Here is an 18,300-nt window from a genome sequence, read left to right as displayed (position 1 = left end):
ACAGAAGAGACACTCAACAGTCAAGCAAAACAAAGAAGCCTAGTCTAAGGAGAAGTGAAAACAAGAAGGCAAAACACAAAATGTCAATACGAGTAATCACAAGTAAAAAATATTAAAGTGATAGAACAGGCAAAATCATTAAAAAAAGCAATGCAAGTAAAGAGATAAACAAAAGAATAAAATCAATTAGGGAAGAAAAGAAGACACCATCACATCAGAGGAATTAAAAACAGATAAATAGAACAGTAAAAGTAAAATAACAGTAAAAGGATTAAAAGATAAATAAATAAATTAACAAGTCATGTCATTTTAGTCGGCATCAACTGACTACAAGTTTGAAAAAGAAAAAATAATGCGGACTCGAGGCTACATTAGCTGCTACTAAGATCAGACAATGAAATCTTCAACTGACCTGTCAGCAGTTGTGTTGCATTATGGATAATGTAGGCGCAAAGTTTTGACAAGGAAATAGTGTGGAGTACTCTTTAAACACAGTAAAGACACTCACCAGTTTGGTGGGTATGTTTTGGATAATTCAGAAATATGTAAAATTACAGTAAGACATTAGGAGCGGAGATTACAAACTATTTGATCATACAATCGTTGAAGTAGTAAATTACTATGTAAGATCACTTTCAGTTTGAACAAAACAAACCCCTCGTTGAGCAGCACTGAATTATTGAATATGTTTAAAAATAATCATCCCAAATAAACATTTAATTACAGTATTAAATATTCTGTTGTGTCCTACAAAATTCATTTTGCTTGCTAAAGTGTAAAGACTGCCTGGTGATTTGCTGCCAGACTCAATCCCTGCCACACATTCGCCGTTGCTCCTGATAAATGGACTGTCTGGCGTGTAGTAACGATGCTTTATCTGTGTTCCAGCGTATGAACATAGGTCTGCGGGCATTCCTGGTGATAGCAGATGCTCTGCAACAGAAGGACGGAGAGCCCCCAATGCCCAACACAGGAGCCACTCTGCCCTCTGGAAACTCTCTGAAGAAGAAGAAAACGTATCTCAGCAAGACGCTAACTGAAGAGGAAGCCAAACTAATAGGTCTGTGTGTGTGTGTGTGTGTGTGTGTGTGTGTGTGTGTGTGTGTGTGTGTGTGTGTGTGTCTGGAGGCATTCACGACAGAGTCATTTGAATGCAGTGTCTAACTCCATGTCTGTGTTCTCCACAGGCATGTCCTTGTACTACTCCCAGGTGCGAAAGTCTCTTGACAACATCCTGAGACACTTGGACAAGGAGGTTGGTCGTTGTATGATGCTCACCAGTGTCCAGATGCTCAACAAAGAACCAGAGGACATGATCACGTATGTTACTACATACTAAATTGCAGCAACTGTTTTTTACCTTTTAGTGCTGAGGGCTATTCTATTACTGATAGAAAGAGAAAATGAGACACTATCACTTTGTAAACTATTTGGAATTGTGCTATTTTAATGACATTCAGTATGTGATATTGTGATATAGATAATTGTTAACATAACCTACATGTATTTTGAGTTAGGAAATTTACAAATGCCTTAAACAACTGTTAGCATGCTAAATGTCCCTCTCCGTCTTTGACAGTGGTGAAAGGAAGCCTAAAATCGACCTGTTCAGGACGTGTGTGGCTGCCATTCCTCGGATCCTCCCTGATGCCATGTCCAAACCTGAGCTCATTGACCTGCTGTCAAGGTGAGTTAGAGACAGGACAACCTCATGTCTGGCTAGCTAACATATTATTTATTTACAAGACACATCTATCCTGAGTAATCACTGATAAAAAAGTGTTTTTTGTTGGAATCCATATGAAGATGTTAAGTATAACTTGCGCTGTCATCTGTCCCTCAGACTTACAGTGCACATGGACGATGAGCTTCGTCTTATTTCCCAGAACTCCCTGCAGAGCCTGCTGCTGGATTTCTCAGACTGGAGGGAAGACGTCCTGTTTGGTTACACACATTTCCTTTTACGCGAGGTAAAACTGGCAGAAAAATGCAGCTTACTCGACAATGAAAGATTACTGTATATCCTGCATTTGCATTTGTTGCACCTCCTTCATGTGTGTGTTAAGGCTTGGTTTTTGTGCTCATCAATGATAGACACTAGATAACAGAAGAAAATAGTAATCCAGATTGAGAAGAAGATGAAATCTTAATTGGTCTTTTCCGTGTTCATTGAGTGATTAATCATCATTGACTTCATATTTCATCAAATGTTGAAATGCCACAAGAAACAAACAAAATACACCTAAAATTGAAAGAGGAAATACAAAACATAGACATGCAAAACTCAAAATTGGTTGCTACAACAGCACTTTTTTTTCCTTATTTCTTCCTTTTCACTTCCTTGTGTCAATTGTTCAAAGCCAAAATCTCTATAACATTTAAGTTAATACTGCAAAGTGCAGCTTACCCTTGCAGAATTATCATTTGTGCCACAGGAGGCCTATCAGGAAAAACTCAATTAGAGTGATTGAAAGCGTTACCCTTTTTAAATTAACAGCATATACTAACTATACTAACATTGAAATTGGCAGCCCCCTGATAAATGTCCCTCTCTCAACAATTCCAGGTCCAAGACACCCATCAAGGTCTGCAGGATGCATCTGTGAAGCTCCTTCTGCAGCTGCTCACACAGTGGAGGTTAGCTCTGCAGCTCCAGGGGAAGACGCGAGGTGGAGTTGAGGTTTGTACAGCTAAATGTAACACACTTCATACTCTTTTCCCCTGTTACACCAGTTATCTGGTTATTCATTGTTGAGATGACTATCTATTTAATTTCTTTACTTTAAAATGCATTGATCCAATGATGTATCTTGCAGCTAAAATGTTTGTGTGAAGTGCTGTGATTAAAAGTTGACCGACAGTAATACTTGTAACTCTAGACTAACTTCTCCTCCTTCTCTGTCTTTCCTCTCCATCAGTCCAGCCCCAGACTGCCTGAGCGAAGCCCTCACTGCTCAGTGCTCCATGCGGTTGAGGGTCTGGCTCTGCTGCTCCTCTGCTCGTGTCAGACCAGCACGAGGAAGCTGGCAGTCGGTGTGTTAAGAGAAATACGCTGCCTCTTCACAGCACTGGGCCACGCTGAGGTATGACACTGGAAACTCTCATCTTCACCAAACAAACACAGCGTCAAACTATTCACCACATGTTTATCTCGCCTTTTAAAGCGTCTGAATAGAAGTGACTGGCAAAATACCAAGGACAAATGTTACCATTACGTAGAAATGGCAGGATGTAAGGAGAGCCCTCTGACTGTAGCTGTGATTAGATGTGCAGCATACGCACCAGGTGAATTCTCTCACATTATATGACGCTGTTACAAAAATAGCTGATTCTATAAATGTCCTCCCCTCCAGGACGACGACAAACCCATGATAGAGGTCATGGACCAGCTGAGCCCTGCTGTAATGGACAGCTTTGTTCACGTGGCTGTGTCTGACTCAGTGAGTGTATTTATTTTAAGAGTGTGATCACAGATTAGTGCATCAGATGGATCATTTATGTAACAGTCTTCCAAATGACTTATTTTGCTCTTAAACTCTCTCCCTCAGTCCACGTTGCCTCTCAGCCACCATGTCGACCTCCAGTGGCTGGTGGAGTGGACGGCTCGACTGGTGAGCAGTTCCTACGACGTAAAGAGCCCCAGCCATGTCTGGATCTTTGCCCAGTGTGTGAAGGACCCGTGGGTGCTCTGTCTGCACATCTTCTTGCGGCAGGAGCACCTACCCAAACACTGCCCCATCGCCCTGGGATACGCCTGGCCCTACGTTTTCACACGGCTACAGCTGCTGCTGCCACTGGTTGACCCCAAGTACGAGAACGCACTTTTTTTTCTGTCACTTAACAGCCAAATATCTCTATGATCTCTACGATCATGTATCTCATACAGCAAATGATCCATGCCTATATCCGTCAAATATCTGACCACCTGCCTGTTCTCCTTCTGTCTTTCTGCAGCAGTCCTGTAAATGCTAAGAAGACCAGCACAGCTGGCTCCAGTGACAACTACATCTCTCTGTGGCGTAACTACCTGATCCTGTGTCTAGGTGTGGCTAAGCCGAGCATCATGTCCCCCGGTCACCTCAGAGCTTCCACACCAGAGATCACTGCCACCACGCCTGACGGCAGTGTCACCTACGACAACAAGGTGTGTGTTTGTTCTGCAAACAGATTCCAGAATTAGGAAGGAAAAGAAAGAAAGCTAATTCTGACACTTCAGAAGCTGGAACCAGCAAATGTTTAACATTTATGAGTAATCAGATATCAAAATAGTTGGCAATTCATTTTATTTGGACGGACTAATTGTTGCAGCTCAATTTTTATTTAAATGTTGCAGCTCGATTTTGATATTCTGTTTGAATTTTTTACTCTTTAAAATGACAGAAAATAGTGAAAACATTGCCCAGAACTGAAAGTGATGTCCGCAAATATCCTGATTTCTCTAACCAGTTGCCCAAAATCCCCCAAAAATATCCAATTTATAATGTCATATAACAGAGAAGGGATATATCACCTCACATTGGAAAAGCTGGAACCTGAAAGTAATTGGTATTTTTGCTTAAAAAATTACTCAATCAATCAAAGCAATTAATTTTTTTAACTGTGAGGGCAAATAGTAAATATATAGTTTCTCTGATCCACAGCAATCATAAATGTGATTTAAATTGTGAAGAGTAATCTTCAGGTAGAGAAACAGAATTGGAAATCTGACATTTTGAAATGGTGAAGAACCAGAGACTAGTTGATAATAGACACCGTGTACTTTTTAATTTGCCTGATACATGTTTGTGATTTGTTTTTATCTCTCAGGTGATAGGCACTCCCTCAGTAGCATGGCTTCTGAAACAGCTCGTCCCGCTAATGAGAGCTGAGAGTTTGGAGATCACAGAGTCTCTGGTGCTCGGGTTCGGATGTACAAACGCTCTGGTCTTCAGGTACGGGAACATGCAGACATATACAGTGACAACACACGCACAGCTCGCGTCACACACATCGGACTTGGGTCATATTTATTTACTTTCAAGAAGTCAAATAGTTTGTCCATTAAAGAAACAAAAATATGATTTAAAGCTCATATGACTCTTCATGATGTTGGTGTAGAATAAACACACAAAGCCTGTGAGGAGGGAATGACACTGGACAGACTGGTAGATTACAAGAGAAAATGGATGATGTGCAAGATTTAGTCCTCATCTCTTACATAAGAATGACACGATTCATCAGCCTTTTTACGCTCCACTCTGCTTCTGTTAGTTATTCCCATCTGTCTTCACATTCACTTCATAACTGAGATGCCTCAGTGACACTCAGGGGGAAAAGAACTGCGTCACAGATGTAGAAGACAATTCTTAGAGGGACAGAAATGTATCACATTTTTTCACAGGACAGAGGTTCCATTGTGACACAGAGGTATTTCATTTTAAAGAGATCATCTATGTTTAACCTGAAGTGTTTTCCAAAAGGGCGCTCATTGTTATTAAAGAGATTAAGGTCTCCGCAGACAAATTTGTCTGACATTCCTGCGTTTGAGGATTAGTGGTTTGATGGCATGTGACGTTTGGGTTGCACAAGATAAGAAATCTGTTACAAACCATTCTGTTCCCTCGAATCAGACTATCCTCCATCTGCAAGTGAAGAAGATTCGATCTGTCTCATTTAGCGATGAAGCAATCAATTGATCTTTGCCCTCTTTGGTCCTGTGTTTATAGGGAGCTAGTCGAAGAACTGCATCCACTGATGAAGGAAGCACTGGAGCGTAGGCCCGAGGTAACACACACATTAACACACACACAGATGGAGAGTTTTGAGAGAAACACACTGACAACACTGAAACAAGATCAGGTTAACTTTATTGATCCATGAAAATAAAGACGACTTTTATATACAGCAGTTAATAAGAGTGTAGAGGTATATCTGTCATGTTGTATGTAGTATATTTTCATATCTATTAGAGATGTCGTACATAAGTCAATAATTTAATATTTATGAAAATTGACTTATTGATTTTCTGACTCTTAATGGTAAATTGCTTTTCCTTTTACAAATCACTTACACAGTATATAAACAAAACAAATTATGAATATAAACATGTTTTTTCCCAATTCAACTGCAGAATTGATTTTGTTTGTTTGATGACTTAAATTTACTCCCAGTACAGCAGTAAACTGACAACCTGTGTTTGTCTTCAGAACAAGAAGCGCAGAGAGAGGAGGGATCTTCTCAGGCTGCAGCTGCTGAGGATCTTTGAACTGTTGGCTAATGCGGGAGTAATCAGCGACAGGTAGCATACACATTTAATCTACTGAGTGTCCTCTTGATGTTTTTGTTTTGGTCTTTCCTTGTATGTATGGGCCCATGCATCATTTCAATAGCAGGTGCAATATAAAACTTCTGATATCATGAGCAATATTACTTAATTAATTATTAATTAATTAATTATTATAAATTGTCATTATTGTTCTATTTGACACTGATGTCAGCATTAACTCCTTTTACACTTTATATTATTACTCTGTTGTGTTGTGATTTTTAAATTGGTGTTGTAAGTTTGAGCAACCTCTTCTTCTCTCACTCGCATCCTTTTGTACCTTCTGGCCTTCTGATGATGATATTCCCTACATCAAAGATGATTTCAATGATTGTCCTTCTTTTCCTCTGCAGCACTAATGGAGCACTGGAGCGTGATTCCCTGGCACTGGGTGCCTTGTTCCTTGAGTATGTGGATCTAACCCGGATGCTTCTGGAGGCTGAGAATGAGAAGGAGCTGGACGTGCTTAAAGACATCAGAGCCCATTTCAGCGGCATGGTGGCTAATCTCATCCAGTGTGTTCCGGGTAAATATATATATATTTTTTTATTTATATTTTATGATGTTATATATCATATAATACATTTGTCTGTCAGTGGTATTCGATGTAGTCGCCCTGGCTGCAACAGTGTTCTGCAGCCACAGCCTGAATTTTAATGCTAGTGCTCATAATTTACAATCGTATATTTAAACCTGTCTCCTATTTTGACCCCTCATGTCTCTCTCTCCCTTATCTCTAATCCTCCCACTCACAGTCCATCACAGGCGCTTTCTCTTCCCTCAGCAGTCTCTGAGACACCATCTCTTCATCCTCTTCAGCCAATGGGCTGGACCCTTCAGTGTCATGTTCACTCCCCTCGATCGTTACAGCGACCGCAACCACCAGATCACTCGCTACCAGTACTGTGCTCTAAAGGTAAGCAATGACCATACTCCCGCGACTCAAACCTCTCATTTGTTCCTGTTATCGTATCATACAGATGCCTTAGCTTTAACTCTTTTGTCACTTTGTCAACTAGGCCATGTCAGCAGTTCTGTGCTGCGGTCCAGTGTTTGACAATGTGGGTCTCTCTACTGACGGCTATCTCTACAAATGGCTCGACAACATCTTGGCATGCCACGACATACGGGTAGGTCAACTTTTTTCTGAAACAGTATCAAAGTTTTCATTCAAATCTTAGTTTTCCTAAATTCTTTTGCTCCTTCTGTGGAATAATCACTCTACATAATAACGTGTGTTTGCCCCAGGTGCACCGTCTGGGCTGTGAGGTGGTCATCCTGCTCTTAGAGCTCAACCCAGACCAAATCAACCTGTTCAACTGGGCTGTGGACCGCTGCTTCACTGGATCTTACCAGCTGGCATCTGGCTGCTTCAAGGCCATCGCCACTGTCTGCGGCAACAGGTAGGGAGTCACGCATTTCTTACATTTGTTAATGAAGCTGACGTCAAGACACTGAAGATCGACCAGCTCCAGGGAAACAACTCTATAGCTTCTAACCTCCCTTTTAAAGTTTTTTTCTGAAAAATTTACTGTAATCAAGGTAAACAAAGACCAGTTACTATTGTCTTGATTATAGGACTTGCAAAATCATCCAGAACACACTGACAGCAACTGTCTGTTCACATTTATTGAACTGGTATTCATTGCAACTAGCATCTAATGACCATTTCTCCTTACTTTCCCAGGAATTACCCATGTGACCTTGTGACCTTGCTCAATCTGGTGTTGTTCAAGGCCTCAGACACCAGCAGGGAAATATATGAGATCTCCATGCAGCTGATGCAGGTACAAATAAGACACAGAGAAGAACAACACAGTCCAAATAATACATATTTATTAATCGCACACAGAGAGGTGGAAAAGAGCAAATAGCCAAAATCTGACGATGCTTTTTGTAAAAGATCAATATCATGTGTGCAGGTGCTGGAGTCCAAGCTGTGTGCGTACTCTAAGCGGATGGTGGAGCAGAAGCCTGGAAATATTTTGTATGGAACGCACGGCCCCCTGCCTCCCCTGTACAGCGTCAACCTGCCACAACTCTCCATCCAGCTGGCCAGCATGTACCCAGAGCTCACTCTGCCTCTATTCTCAGGTACACTTTTCACACTGAAGCACATTCAAAATTTCCAAGAAGCCGTTATTCTCCCTGAGACGGTTGTTAAGGGTGTTTCTATTGTTGTTCAACATCTTAAAAGAGTCCTCAGCTTCGTCAAGGTACTTCAACTTCCATTAATTCCTCTGACATTTTTTTCCTCCTTGTAGAGGTGAGCCAGCGTTTCCCAACCACCCACCCCAACGGCAGACAGATCATGCTATCCTACCTGCTGCCCTGGCTCAGTAACATTGAGCTAGTGGACACAGGCCTCTTACCGCCTGCCTCAAGCCCGTGCACACCAGAGGAAGAACCTCACGGTCAGGGACAGGGCGTGAATCTGTCCCCGTGTCTAAGAGGTAACGGCTGGGGCTCCCTGCAGGCGACATCACTGGTGCTCAACAACCTCATGTTCATGACTGCGAAGGTAAATATTGAAAATTACTCATTTTCCAATTAAGTTTGCAGCCTTTTCAACAGGATTTTCTTCTTTTTACATCACCAGTACGGAGACGAGGTTCCTGGGCCGGAGATTGAGAATGCCTGGAATGCGTTGGTGTCCAATGAGAGGTGGAGCAACAACTTACGGATCACCTTGCAGTTCCTTATCAGCCTGTGTGGAGTCAGCAGCGATACCACACTGTTGCCTTATGTAAGTGTTGTCTGCAGACACTGAGGCGCTGTTCAAAAGTTGAAGCCATAAAAACTAAAAGCCCCAAAGGAACTGAATTGTAGTGCTCCTTTTTGAAACTCACAGTTTACTAAGTGATTTTTGGTCAAATATAAAAATATAGTTGAATGTGAATGATTTACTCTGCAACAGTGCGTAGCTTCCATCAACATATTTCTATGCGCATTTTGAAGTATTACATTGGAAAAGTATGATGGAAATGGCATAATTGAACAGTCCACACAGATCTGATGTCACCTTTCTTCACATTAATACATGAATCAAACAGAAAGGTAGAGGTTTAAATGTTTTAAAGGCAGGCCATGATCTAAACTGAACAGGAAGTCGGCTATTTTACACATTTCAGAGTCCATGCCTGAGGACTTCCACATGCCTATTGGGAGTCATAGACATACACAGAGAGTGTACCTTTTTTTCTCTCCCTTTTCTGTGAAGTCACAGTAAACTCCTTCGTATCTGTTTCAGATTAAGAAGGTGGTGATCTACCTGTGTCGCAACAACACCATCCAGACCATGGAGGAGCTCCTGTTTGAGCTGCAGCAGACTGACCCAGTCAACCCTGTGGTGTTGCACTGCGACAACCCCCCCTTCTACCGCTTTGCTGCCAGCAACAAAGCCTCCACCTCGCAGACAGGTTAGAGGAGATGTTCCTCTTATATCCTCTGTCACGTCTGTGACTGACTGCACTGTATTTCTGATGATCATCTCTGAAATGTCTTGTGTGTAGGTACCACCTCCAGCAGTAACACCGTGGTGGCTGGTCAGGACAACCTGGCAGACACAGATGAGAGCAAGCTAAGAGAGAGTGAAGAACGGTTAGTATTAAAACGTTTGATATATTCTTAAAAAAAAAGCTGAATGTCTCTCAAGACACTGAAAGCAGTTGAAATGTGTCAAATATGTCAGCATCATACCAGTTAGGGTTTAAGACTGTACACTTTGCAAGCTCTAAATTTAACTTTGAGTTTTCATTTGTTTCTCTCAGTAGGGCGAGGGCTCACAACAGGCTGGAGTCTCGCTACAGCAACAGCTCTGGAGGCTCCTACGAGGATGAAAAGAGTAAGTCATTTGCTTCTCGTGAGAATGAATGTACAAACTGGCCTAGTACAATGTGTGCTCACACACAGCCCATAGGGACTCACAGCTGTCTGTTACTTGGAAATAACTCCAGGACATGGATTCTTCCTGTCAGTTCATAATGAGATAACCTAAGACCTTTATGCTATATGTGACATATCCCTTCGATACGGACAAGAATGGAGACACTGACACTTTAGTTTAAAGAGTCTGTGCACCAGGAATCAATACCTAAATAAACACAGTAATCTTTACTGCTGTGGCCAAGCTGAAACCTGGGTGTGTCATTCACTGCATTTTAATTGTTGTTGTTTATCAAACACGTTAGCCAAGGCCCACCACTGTCCCCCATGTCTCAGACATAGATTTAACCTCAGCCACACTGATGGCACTCGGTCTGTCTTTTGCAGGCGTCTGTGTTGGCAGGCTTCCAGGCAGAAGTCTGCTGCTGTAGTCCTCATGTGACTAAGCAGAGTTGTACACAGACGTGGTTACAAGGGTGGACACTTAACACTAAACTATGACTATCATGTGACTTTACTGTTTCATGGCGTCAAGCACTTTAAGAAATATCTTCCTCAGTATAGATGTTTCCTTTTTAAAAAAGTTAGATTACTTTGGAAATAAAGTGTGTAATACAGGTACAAGAGAGATTTTGATTTAACAAGAAGTTTTCGCCTTTCAGTAGACATGTACATTACATTATGTACATTTATTGAAGTATGTATTGTAATACACAGTGTGTACGACTTGTTTAAATACTTGGGCTGCGACTGAGCTCATGTTTGGAATTTCACGTTTTGAATGGTTTCCAAATGAGCTGTCACATTAGCTGTTTGTTATTGCTTTGAGTCACATGGGAAAACTTGTTTGTGCTTCAGAGTCTGTGTTCAGCGAGTGAACCCATGTGTTTTTGGTATATGTTTAATTTTTATTAACAAAATCTTGGTATTGGTCTGTTTTCATAGCTGACCCACTCCCACCATACGCTGGTTGGCTGCTAGGTGTTGTGGAGACCAACCATCCTCAGCCGCTACCCATGCCTGTTAACGGAGGCTGCTGGGCTCCTCTGGTCGACTACCTCCCGGAAACCATCACACCTCGAGGACCACTGCACAGGTCTGCACAAACAAACACAGACGTACATTGAACAACTCAGAAATGTGATGTTGTTATCAGTAACATCAGAGTCAGTACAGAAAGGTATTCTCTAACAGACAGGTTCCACCTACTCACAGACTCGCTCTGTCTCTGCTATGTAGGGAATGAATATTAGAAGGGACTCTACTCATTTATCTTCTCCATCTCTCTTGACACCTCAAAAATCATTAAAATGAAAATGAGATTCAGCTTAGATTTATGATGCGTGTGTTTACAGGAGAGCAGGCTGTTTGATCACATTAACAGGGCTTTATATTCATACAGTTTCTGTATCTGCAATTTGTCGTGTTCATTCTCATTCAGTACAAGAGAAGCCTCACAATCCCAACACAGTAAATACACAAAACCAGTTTCTAGAATGAGACTTGTGATCTACAGATCTTCTTTAAGACTGAAGGACATTCAGCAGAACAAACCGATAAAGAATACAGGTTCTCTCTTGAATACAGTTGTCTTGGTTTTCATTCTGCTGTTTTGATGTAGAGTTGAAACATCTAGTCAATTAAATGATAAGTTGATTGACAGAAAATTGACCAGCAACAATTACTAGACTTACTATTATTATTATATATATTTTTTTTATTAAGAAAACAAAAAATAAACAACAGATATCACATTTATTGAATTTCAGTCAAACTTGGTTAATGATTTTTTGATGAACTTGCTTGGTTGTTTATATTTCAGGTGATCCTCTTATTCTTATGTGTTTTTACTGTAATGTCTGGTCTGATGCAGCAGTTCTCTTAATTCAAGTTTCTTCCACAGGAGACAGTAAAGTAACCTTAATCATAAATGACTATTATACTTAAGTTTCAATTGAGCCTGGCTCTTTTATTCAATACTTTGTGGCGCGAAACAATGAATTTGTTAGTTTCCCTGCCATTGTCATCTAAAGATAATTAGACAATGTTTCGATTATGAAATTCAATGTTGGTTGCAGCCCTAATTTGACAGAAATAATTCTTTTCTTGTTCTTTATGCTGAATAACCGAACATGTGGGCTATTTGACATCACATGGGCTTTAAGTATGGTCACACAGCTCAGTGCACCACCCCACCGCCTATGGAAGGAGCAAGTGTTGTTGATATTTTGTGCACTCACGTGATCTGTGTGTGTATTTGTCTTCAGGTGTAACATTGCAGTGATCTTTATGACTGAAATGGTGGTGGACCACAGTGTGAGAGAGGACTGGGCTCTACACCTGCCCCTGCTGCTACATGCCCTCTTCTTGGGTAGGTGTGCACGACACACACACGCACACACATACCTCAGCTTTCGTCTATATTTCTCTTAAAGTCTGTGGATGTTGTAGCTGATTAATCTTGAAAAGAAATAAAAGTAAACAGTTCAAACACAGTCTGAAACACAGCCAAAACATTTTTATGTGAAAAACTGGACCAGCTGGTTGGTCAACCATGTTCACTCAGAAAAGTTCTCCAGCTCTTATCTCCCAATGAGGTAACACGAGGTGAACTTAAAATGATAAGATCAAAACATTGTCATTCACTGGGTGTCAACAGGGTGTTTTCTCCCTCTACATACTCCCAAAAATAACCTTAAGGTGTTGCAGGTATTTTCTGTGACGTCCAATAAGCTCATGGCGTGACACAGACATGGAGGACAGACCATTCTGATGTGTCACACAGACACGGACACATTCCCCCGGGTCTGCACGACTTTATTATCTGACACGTGGACACATACCTCCTCTGTCAACTGTGCAGAACTGTATTATTATGCACGCTGCATATTTAGCATACTTACCCTCAGGTTCAGGCTGGTCATTATCATCCAATCTGTGTGCATGAAGATGTCTAAGAATCCGTGTTGCATTGTTTCAAGATTTGTTTTTTCCTGACAATGTGTGGGGAGAAATGGTTTATACACGCTGTTTCACCTCTCACCGGGATCACCGTGGTATCTAATGCTGTACACCTAACCTGCAGGTTATGTTCTAGATAACAGAACAACACATAGAAAAGCACCGCCCTCTGACCATTCAGTTCTCTAGAAATGGCCTCATCATTCATTTAATAGCTCAGTGTGCAGACTGTGATAGGTGTAACCCTGTGTAGCAGGGCCCCCTCCTGTCTTCTTTATCCAATATTTTACCTGTTGGCTGCAGGCAAAGTCAAAGCCATTTGATTGCTTATTTTATTTTTTATACCGATATCATCTTACCACAGCGGTGGACTGAGGCACTAAAGCCTTGTACTTGGTATAAGATATGAAGGTGCCGCTTTGATTTATGTTTTAATATTTCTTAATTATTTGCTCCCAAGTCCGTTTGAGTCGCGTTGCATGAAGTCTGAATGAGACTTGAACTCTCTTTCTCACTTCATAAGAATGGATCTAAGCAACATACTAATTTAATAGAATACACAAATATAATTATTAGCAGTTCTACACATGTCTTTAGTGTGATGTGATAGTACAGTCATATTATAAGCTTGTGAACATTCTGTGATTTTTTTTGTCAGCTGCATTTGGTAACTGTAGCTGTGTTGCTTTTGGCCTAATTATGTATTTAAACATTTCTATTTTTCTATTATAGTTAGCTCTCAGTTTATAGAATATCTTGCTGTCTGTACCTGTACCCACAAAATCTTAATCCTGTCATTGTCTTCCATTGGTCAGGTCTGGATCATTACAGACCAGAGGTCTATGAACACAGCAAACGTCTCCTTCTCCACCTCCTCATCGCCCTCTCCTGCAACAATAACTTCCAGGTCAGAGTGGGATCCTAATAATTGTTATTTTTGTGCCATTTTAGCTTGAAATAATATTGCATTTCTTATAATGGCAATGGGAAGTTAATCATTCAAAAATTCAGCCACATTTCTTTAGTCACTGAAGAATCTTCCTTGTGGTGATTACAGGTAATAGCCTCAGTTCTGATGCTGACGAGAGAGATCAGTGACAACAAGACCCTCACCATCAAGTCCAGCTACCACACGGAGTACCAGCAGTCACGTAAGTAAAAAATACTCAACACACATCTATTAATCCTGCAACATTTACCTGTGTAAAGAAATTAATATTTGATTGTTTTTCTCATGGGAGAACCGATGAAAACGTGCTGAAACAGTATTTAGTAACAGTATCCATTGTAATTTTCCTTCAGACGCACCTGACTTCCTGCGAGAATGGCAGACATCTCCGGTGGTGGATTCCGGCCTCAGCTCCACCTCCAACTCTTCTTCTGCCAGTTTAGGTGGCGGCAGCACTGCAGGCAGTGTTGGAAATTTGCCCCTTGTGACACCTGATGACCTGGAGGACCTTGAAGATGCGCCCAATGAAACCGACGAGAAGACGAACAAACTCATCGAGTTCCTCTCCACCAGGTACGTGCGGCTCCACTGGAGTTTTGTGAAATTGTACTGCTGAAGCGACGTTTTGGCATACAAATGTTCAAGCAGGTGTGTTTGTGAAGTGAATGTGTGTGTCGTGCACACTGTGTGCGCACATTTAAGTGCTTGTGTAACATGTATGTGGTGCTACTGGTGGTGGGTATACAGTGCCTGGAGTACTGCTTTGTTGTTGCTCAGAGCGTTTGGGCCGCTGTGGGTGCACGAGGACATCACGCCAAAGAACCCCAACTCCAAGAGCACGGAGCAGCTCTCCAACTTCCTACGCCACGTTATCTCTGTCTTCAAGGAGTCGAAATCAGGTGTGAAACTGATCATGTTAATGCCAAATGTCAGAAATATCAGAGCTCACTTCCTACACGTGTACTGTTTCTGAAAATCCACAATCTATTTTCAAACGATTTGTTTAACGCCCTCTACGGCGTTCTGCAATGACGTAGCCCACCACCCTTAATGTATCTTAATGTCTTTGTTCCCACCTGTTTCTCCAGACTTCCACCTGGAGCAGCAGCTGAGCGATGTGGCTTTACAGACGGCGCTGTGCAGCTCCTCACGTCACTACGCCGGGCGCTCTTTCCAGATTTTCAGAGCCCTCAAGCAGCCAATCAACAACCACGCCGTCTCTGACCTGGTCTCACGCCTCGTCGAGGTGGTGGGAGAACACGGGGACGAGGTGCAGGTGAGAGAGAACAAGAGATTGTGTGGTTAGAAACGAGCATATGTGAGAACTATTACAGCACTAAACATCCAATTACATGTTTCAGGGCTATGTGATGGAGGTGCTGTTGACGCTGGAGTCAGTCGTGGTGAATCTGGCAGAATGTCTGAAAAACAGCGACCTTATGGCAGCTCTAACCAGGTAGGCCACTGCTCTTTATGAGTGAAAAATGTAAATGTAGCATTTTTGTCAGAATGTTGATTTTCACTGCGTTCGATTCACAGGACGTCCTCACCAGACTTTGTGACCAGTGACAAACTGATGAACAGAAAGAGCACGGGTCAGCTGAACTTCCCTGGCCCCGGGTTTGTTGGTCTGTCGTCACAACGCCACCAGCGATCCTACTCGGTTCCCAAGAAGTTTGGCGAGTGTGGCCACCATATGAGTGATCCTCCTCGCAGTGCAACTCTGGATCGCATACAGGCAAGAACGAGAGATTCTTGTCACTATAATACTAGAACAGACCTGTAGAACATCTCACTAATTCAGTGTTAATACTTCATTTTTAATCTACAGGCCTGCAACAGTCATGGCCTCTCCAGATCAGGGAGAACCCCGGGGTCCTGCTCGTCGTCGACCAATCGTATCGATCCCAGTGTCCTATCGGATCCTGCCCATGTTTCCCATCCCTCAACAATACTGGCCACAGTCTTTTGGGTGGCGGTGTCACTCATGGAGTCTGACTTTGAGTTTGAGTATCAGATGTCACTTCGCCTCGTGCACAAGTTGCTATCAAAGGTAGATAAGATGAAACTTCCTGATCTTAGAGGGAAATCTGTCATTATACTAATTTTAAGGGGATTCCCAGTCATCAGCACAGAAGTGCAGAAGTACAAGCAATGACTATAAAAATGTATCTCAGGAGGAGTCAAAATAATACAACCAGCTTCAGGCTTCAGTTAAACTAAAAACAACTCTTATTTCCCAGGTGCCCTTAGACAGAGCAGAGAACCGAGAGCGCCTCGAGAAGCTGCAGGCTCAGCTGAGATGGAGCGGCTTCTCTGGGATTCAGCAGCTTCTGTTGAAGGGTTTTACCTCCCAGGCCACTTCTGACCTCACCTTGCAGCTCTTCTGCCAGCTCACTCCGGTCTCCCGCGTGCCTGTTGTTGACAGCTCGCAGTCTATTGGTAGGTATTTTCATCCTGCATCATTGTATGAGATTTTAAACCGTTTTTATTTATACTGTGTTGGAAGTTTAACCCCCCTCTCTCTGTACAGGTTTCCCTCTAAATGTGCTGTGTCTGCTGCCTCACCTGGTGCAGCACTTTGGCCATCCTACTCAGTTTTGTAAGGAAAGCGCGGAGAGGATCGCACAGGTAATGTAGCCTCGTCTAGTTTACTTTAATGTCCTTCACTTTACTTAAGTTTCCTTTAGATTAGTTTAGATTAGCCAGTGATTGTAAAAGAAAGAAATAAGAGATAAAAAGCAGTTAAAAAAGCGATAAAATGCCATGTTAAAGCAGTGTGGTGCCTCTTCCTGTCTCTTCTTCTCTCAGGTGTGTCTGGTGGAGAAGCACACAAAGTTGTCCCATTTGGCCCACGTGATGACTCTCTATAAGACTCGGTCCTACACCCGGGACCCGTTCTCTTGGGTCAGTGTGGTTTGCCGCTACCTCCACGAGGCTTTCTCCGACATCACCCTCAACATGGTCACATATATGGCTGAGGTACGTGCTGATAAATGTGTGATGCATGCCTTATTTCAAGGCTTACATGGTTATCATTTGCAGGGCATTTTTAGGAAAGGACGTTTGTTGGATGGTTTTTGGTCTATAATTGATCTATAATTCATGTAACATGGTCGAATACCTGATTAACTAAATATCCATAAGCAATATTTTTTGTTTGCATGCTTTCTCACTCATTGAATGTCTCTCTCCATGTCTCAGCTGCTGGATAAGGGCCTTCCCAGCATGCAACAGTCTCTCCTCCAGATCATCTACTGTCTGCTCAGTCACATGGACCTGACTGCTGTACAGGTGAAACAGTTCAACGCTGATGTCACGAAGACCATTGAGAAGTTTGTCCAGGTAATCATCTCCTCATTCCACTGCCACCCTGTGTGTGATACGGAGTATGCACTGCAGTCTCTCTTATACTTTGTACTGCTTTTGTGATTCCACAGACCATACACTGGAAGGATGCCTTAAACATCTTAAAACTGGTGGTGTCACGCTCTGCCAGCCTGGTTCATCCGGTGTACGGCCACTCGCAGGGTGACCTGTCTAACCTCGAGGTCAGCAGAGTGTGGGACGGTTCATCCAAGGCTCTGCCTGGAAAAACGCTGGATTTCACTTTTGACATCTCTGAGGTGAGGAAGCAACTAAAATAAATGGAATGCCCACTTACACTTTCAGTACTCATAGTTTTTATGATATCTGCACATTTTAACAAGTGCCTGCCTCTTCGTCTTCCTCACAGACTCCTGTGATCGGACGCCGGTTCGACGAGCTCCAGGGTTCAGGAGGTAGAGAGGGGAAGGCCAGAGCCATGGCTGTAACCCGCAGTACATCCTCCACCTCCTCTGGATCCAACTCCAACACCATCCTGGTGCCCGTCAGCTGGAGGCGGCCACAGTCCTCTCAGGTAGTTACACCCTACCGTACATTTCTTTATGGAGCTCTAGATGATCTAACTAATAGTTTTGACATCAAAGTCATATTTTTCTGTATATACTTAGTTTAATAGCATGAAGAAAAAATATGCTAGACGTTGTTCATGTGTGCAAAAAATATTAGATTAATGGAAGCACTTATTTAAACATTTGAAGCAGCTTTAAATAAAAGCCAAGAAACAGGAGACAACTTGAGTTTAATAGAGTTTATGTTCATTTCGTCTTTGTTATATTCATTACTCTTTATTTCTTTCTGTCTTTCTCCTGAATAG

General features: G+C 42.2%; 1 protein-coding gene across 5 annotated transcripts in view; it reads left to right on the top strand.

The window, feature by feature from the left end:
* fryb (furry homolog b) overlaps positions 1 to 18,300 on the top strand; it is a gene marked incomplete at its 3' end in the record, with an annotated part of 63,590 nt that overhangs the window by 36,774 nt on the left and 8,516 nt on the right. For 3 of the 5 annotated variants that reach the window (XM_084373090.1, XM_084373088.1, XM_084373091.1), the window contains exons 15-53: positions 889 to 1,060; positions 1,188 to 1,320; positions 1,580 to 1,687; positions 1,844 to 1,970; positions 2,567 to 2,680; positions 2,919 to 3,083; positions 3,354 to 3,440; positions 3,549 to 3,808; positions 3,955 to 4,144; positions 4,807 to 4,931; positions 5,706 to 5,763; positions 6,186 to 6,277; positions 6,658 to 6,830; positions 7,060 to 7,220; positions 7,324 to 7,434; positions 7,553 to 7,707; positions 7,992 to 8,091; positions 8,227 to 8,398; positions 8,569 to 8,825; positions 8,904 to 9,050; positions 9,555 to 9,723; positions 9,817 to 9,904; positions 10,075 to 10,148; positions 11,135 to 11,285; positions 12,457 to 12,560; positions 13,966 to 14,057; positions 14,208 to 14,301; positions 14,453 to 14,672; positions 14,847 to 14,998; positions 15,188 to 15,375; positions 15,461 to 15,555; positions 15,639 to 15,837; positions 15,931 to 16,152; positions 16,343 to 16,541; positions 16,633 to 16,730; positions 16,911 to 17,081; positions 17,304 to 17,444; positions 17,540 to 17,725; positions 17,836 to 18,000. In XM_084373090.1, coding sequence (XP_084229216.1) covers positions 889 to 1,060; positions 1,188 to 1,320; positions 1,580 to 1,687; positions 1,844 to 1,970; positions 2,567 to 2,680; positions 2,919 to 3,083; positions 3,354 to 3,440; positions 3,549 to 3,808; positions 3,955 to 4,144; positions 4,807 to 4,931; positions 5,706 to 5,763; positions 6,186 to 6,277; positions 6,658 to 6,830; positions 7,060 to 7,220; positions 7,324 to 7,434; positions 7,553 to 7,707; positions 7,992 to 8,091; positions 8,227 to 8,398; positions 8,569 to 8,825; positions 8,904 to 9,050; positions 9,555 to 9,723; positions 9,817 to 9,904; positions 10,075 to 10,148; positions 11,135 to 11,285; positions 12,457 to 12,560; positions 13,966 to 14,057; positions 14,208 to 14,301; positions 14,453 to 14,672; positions 14,847 to 14,998; positions 15,188 to 15,375; positions 15,461 to 15,555; positions 15,639 to 15,837; positions 15,931 to 16,152; positions 16,343 to 16,541; positions 16,633 to 16,730; positions 16,911 to 17,081; positions 17,304 to 17,444; positions 17,540 to 17,725; positions 17,836 to 18,000 — 5,715 coding nt within the window. The remainder of the gene's footprint in view (positions 1 to 888; positions 1,061 to 1,187; positions 1,321 to 1,579; positions 1,688 to 1,843; positions 1,971 to 2,566; positions 2,681 to 2,918; positions 3,084 to 3,353; positions 3,441 to 3,548; positions 3,809 to 3,954; positions 4,145 to 4,806; positions 4,932 to 5,705; positions 5,764 to 6,185; positions 6,278 to 6,657; positions 6,831 to 7,059; positions 7,221 to 7,323; positions 7,435 to 7,552; positions 7,708 to 7,991; positions 8,092 to 8,226; positions 8,399 to 8,568; positions 8,826 to 8,903; positions 9,051 to 9,554; positions 9,724 to 9,816; positions 9,905 to 10,074; positions 10,149 to 11,134; positions 11,286 to 12,456; positions 12,561 to 13,965; positions 14,058 to 14,207; positions 14,302 to 14,452; positions 14,673 to 14,846; positions 14,999 to 15,187; positions 15,376 to 15,460; positions 15,556 to 15,638; positions 15,838 to 15,930; positions 16,153 to 16,342; positions 16,542 to 16,632; positions 16,731 to 16,910; positions 17,082 to 17,303; positions 17,445 to 17,539; positions 17,726 to 17,835; positions 18,001 to 18,300) is intronic. The other 2 variants (XM_084373092.1, XM_084373089.1) reach the window with 1 other exon arrangement.

This window comes from Pagrus pagrus, assembly GCF_965226575.1.
Source record: "Pagrus pagrus genome assembly, chromosome: 14".
Lineage (NCBI taxonomy): Eukaryota > Metazoa > Chordata > Actinopteri > Spariformes > Sparidae > Pagrus > Pagrus pagrus.
Note: the sequence above shows the minus strand (reverse complement) of the source record. Positions and strands in the feature narration are given on the sequence as shown.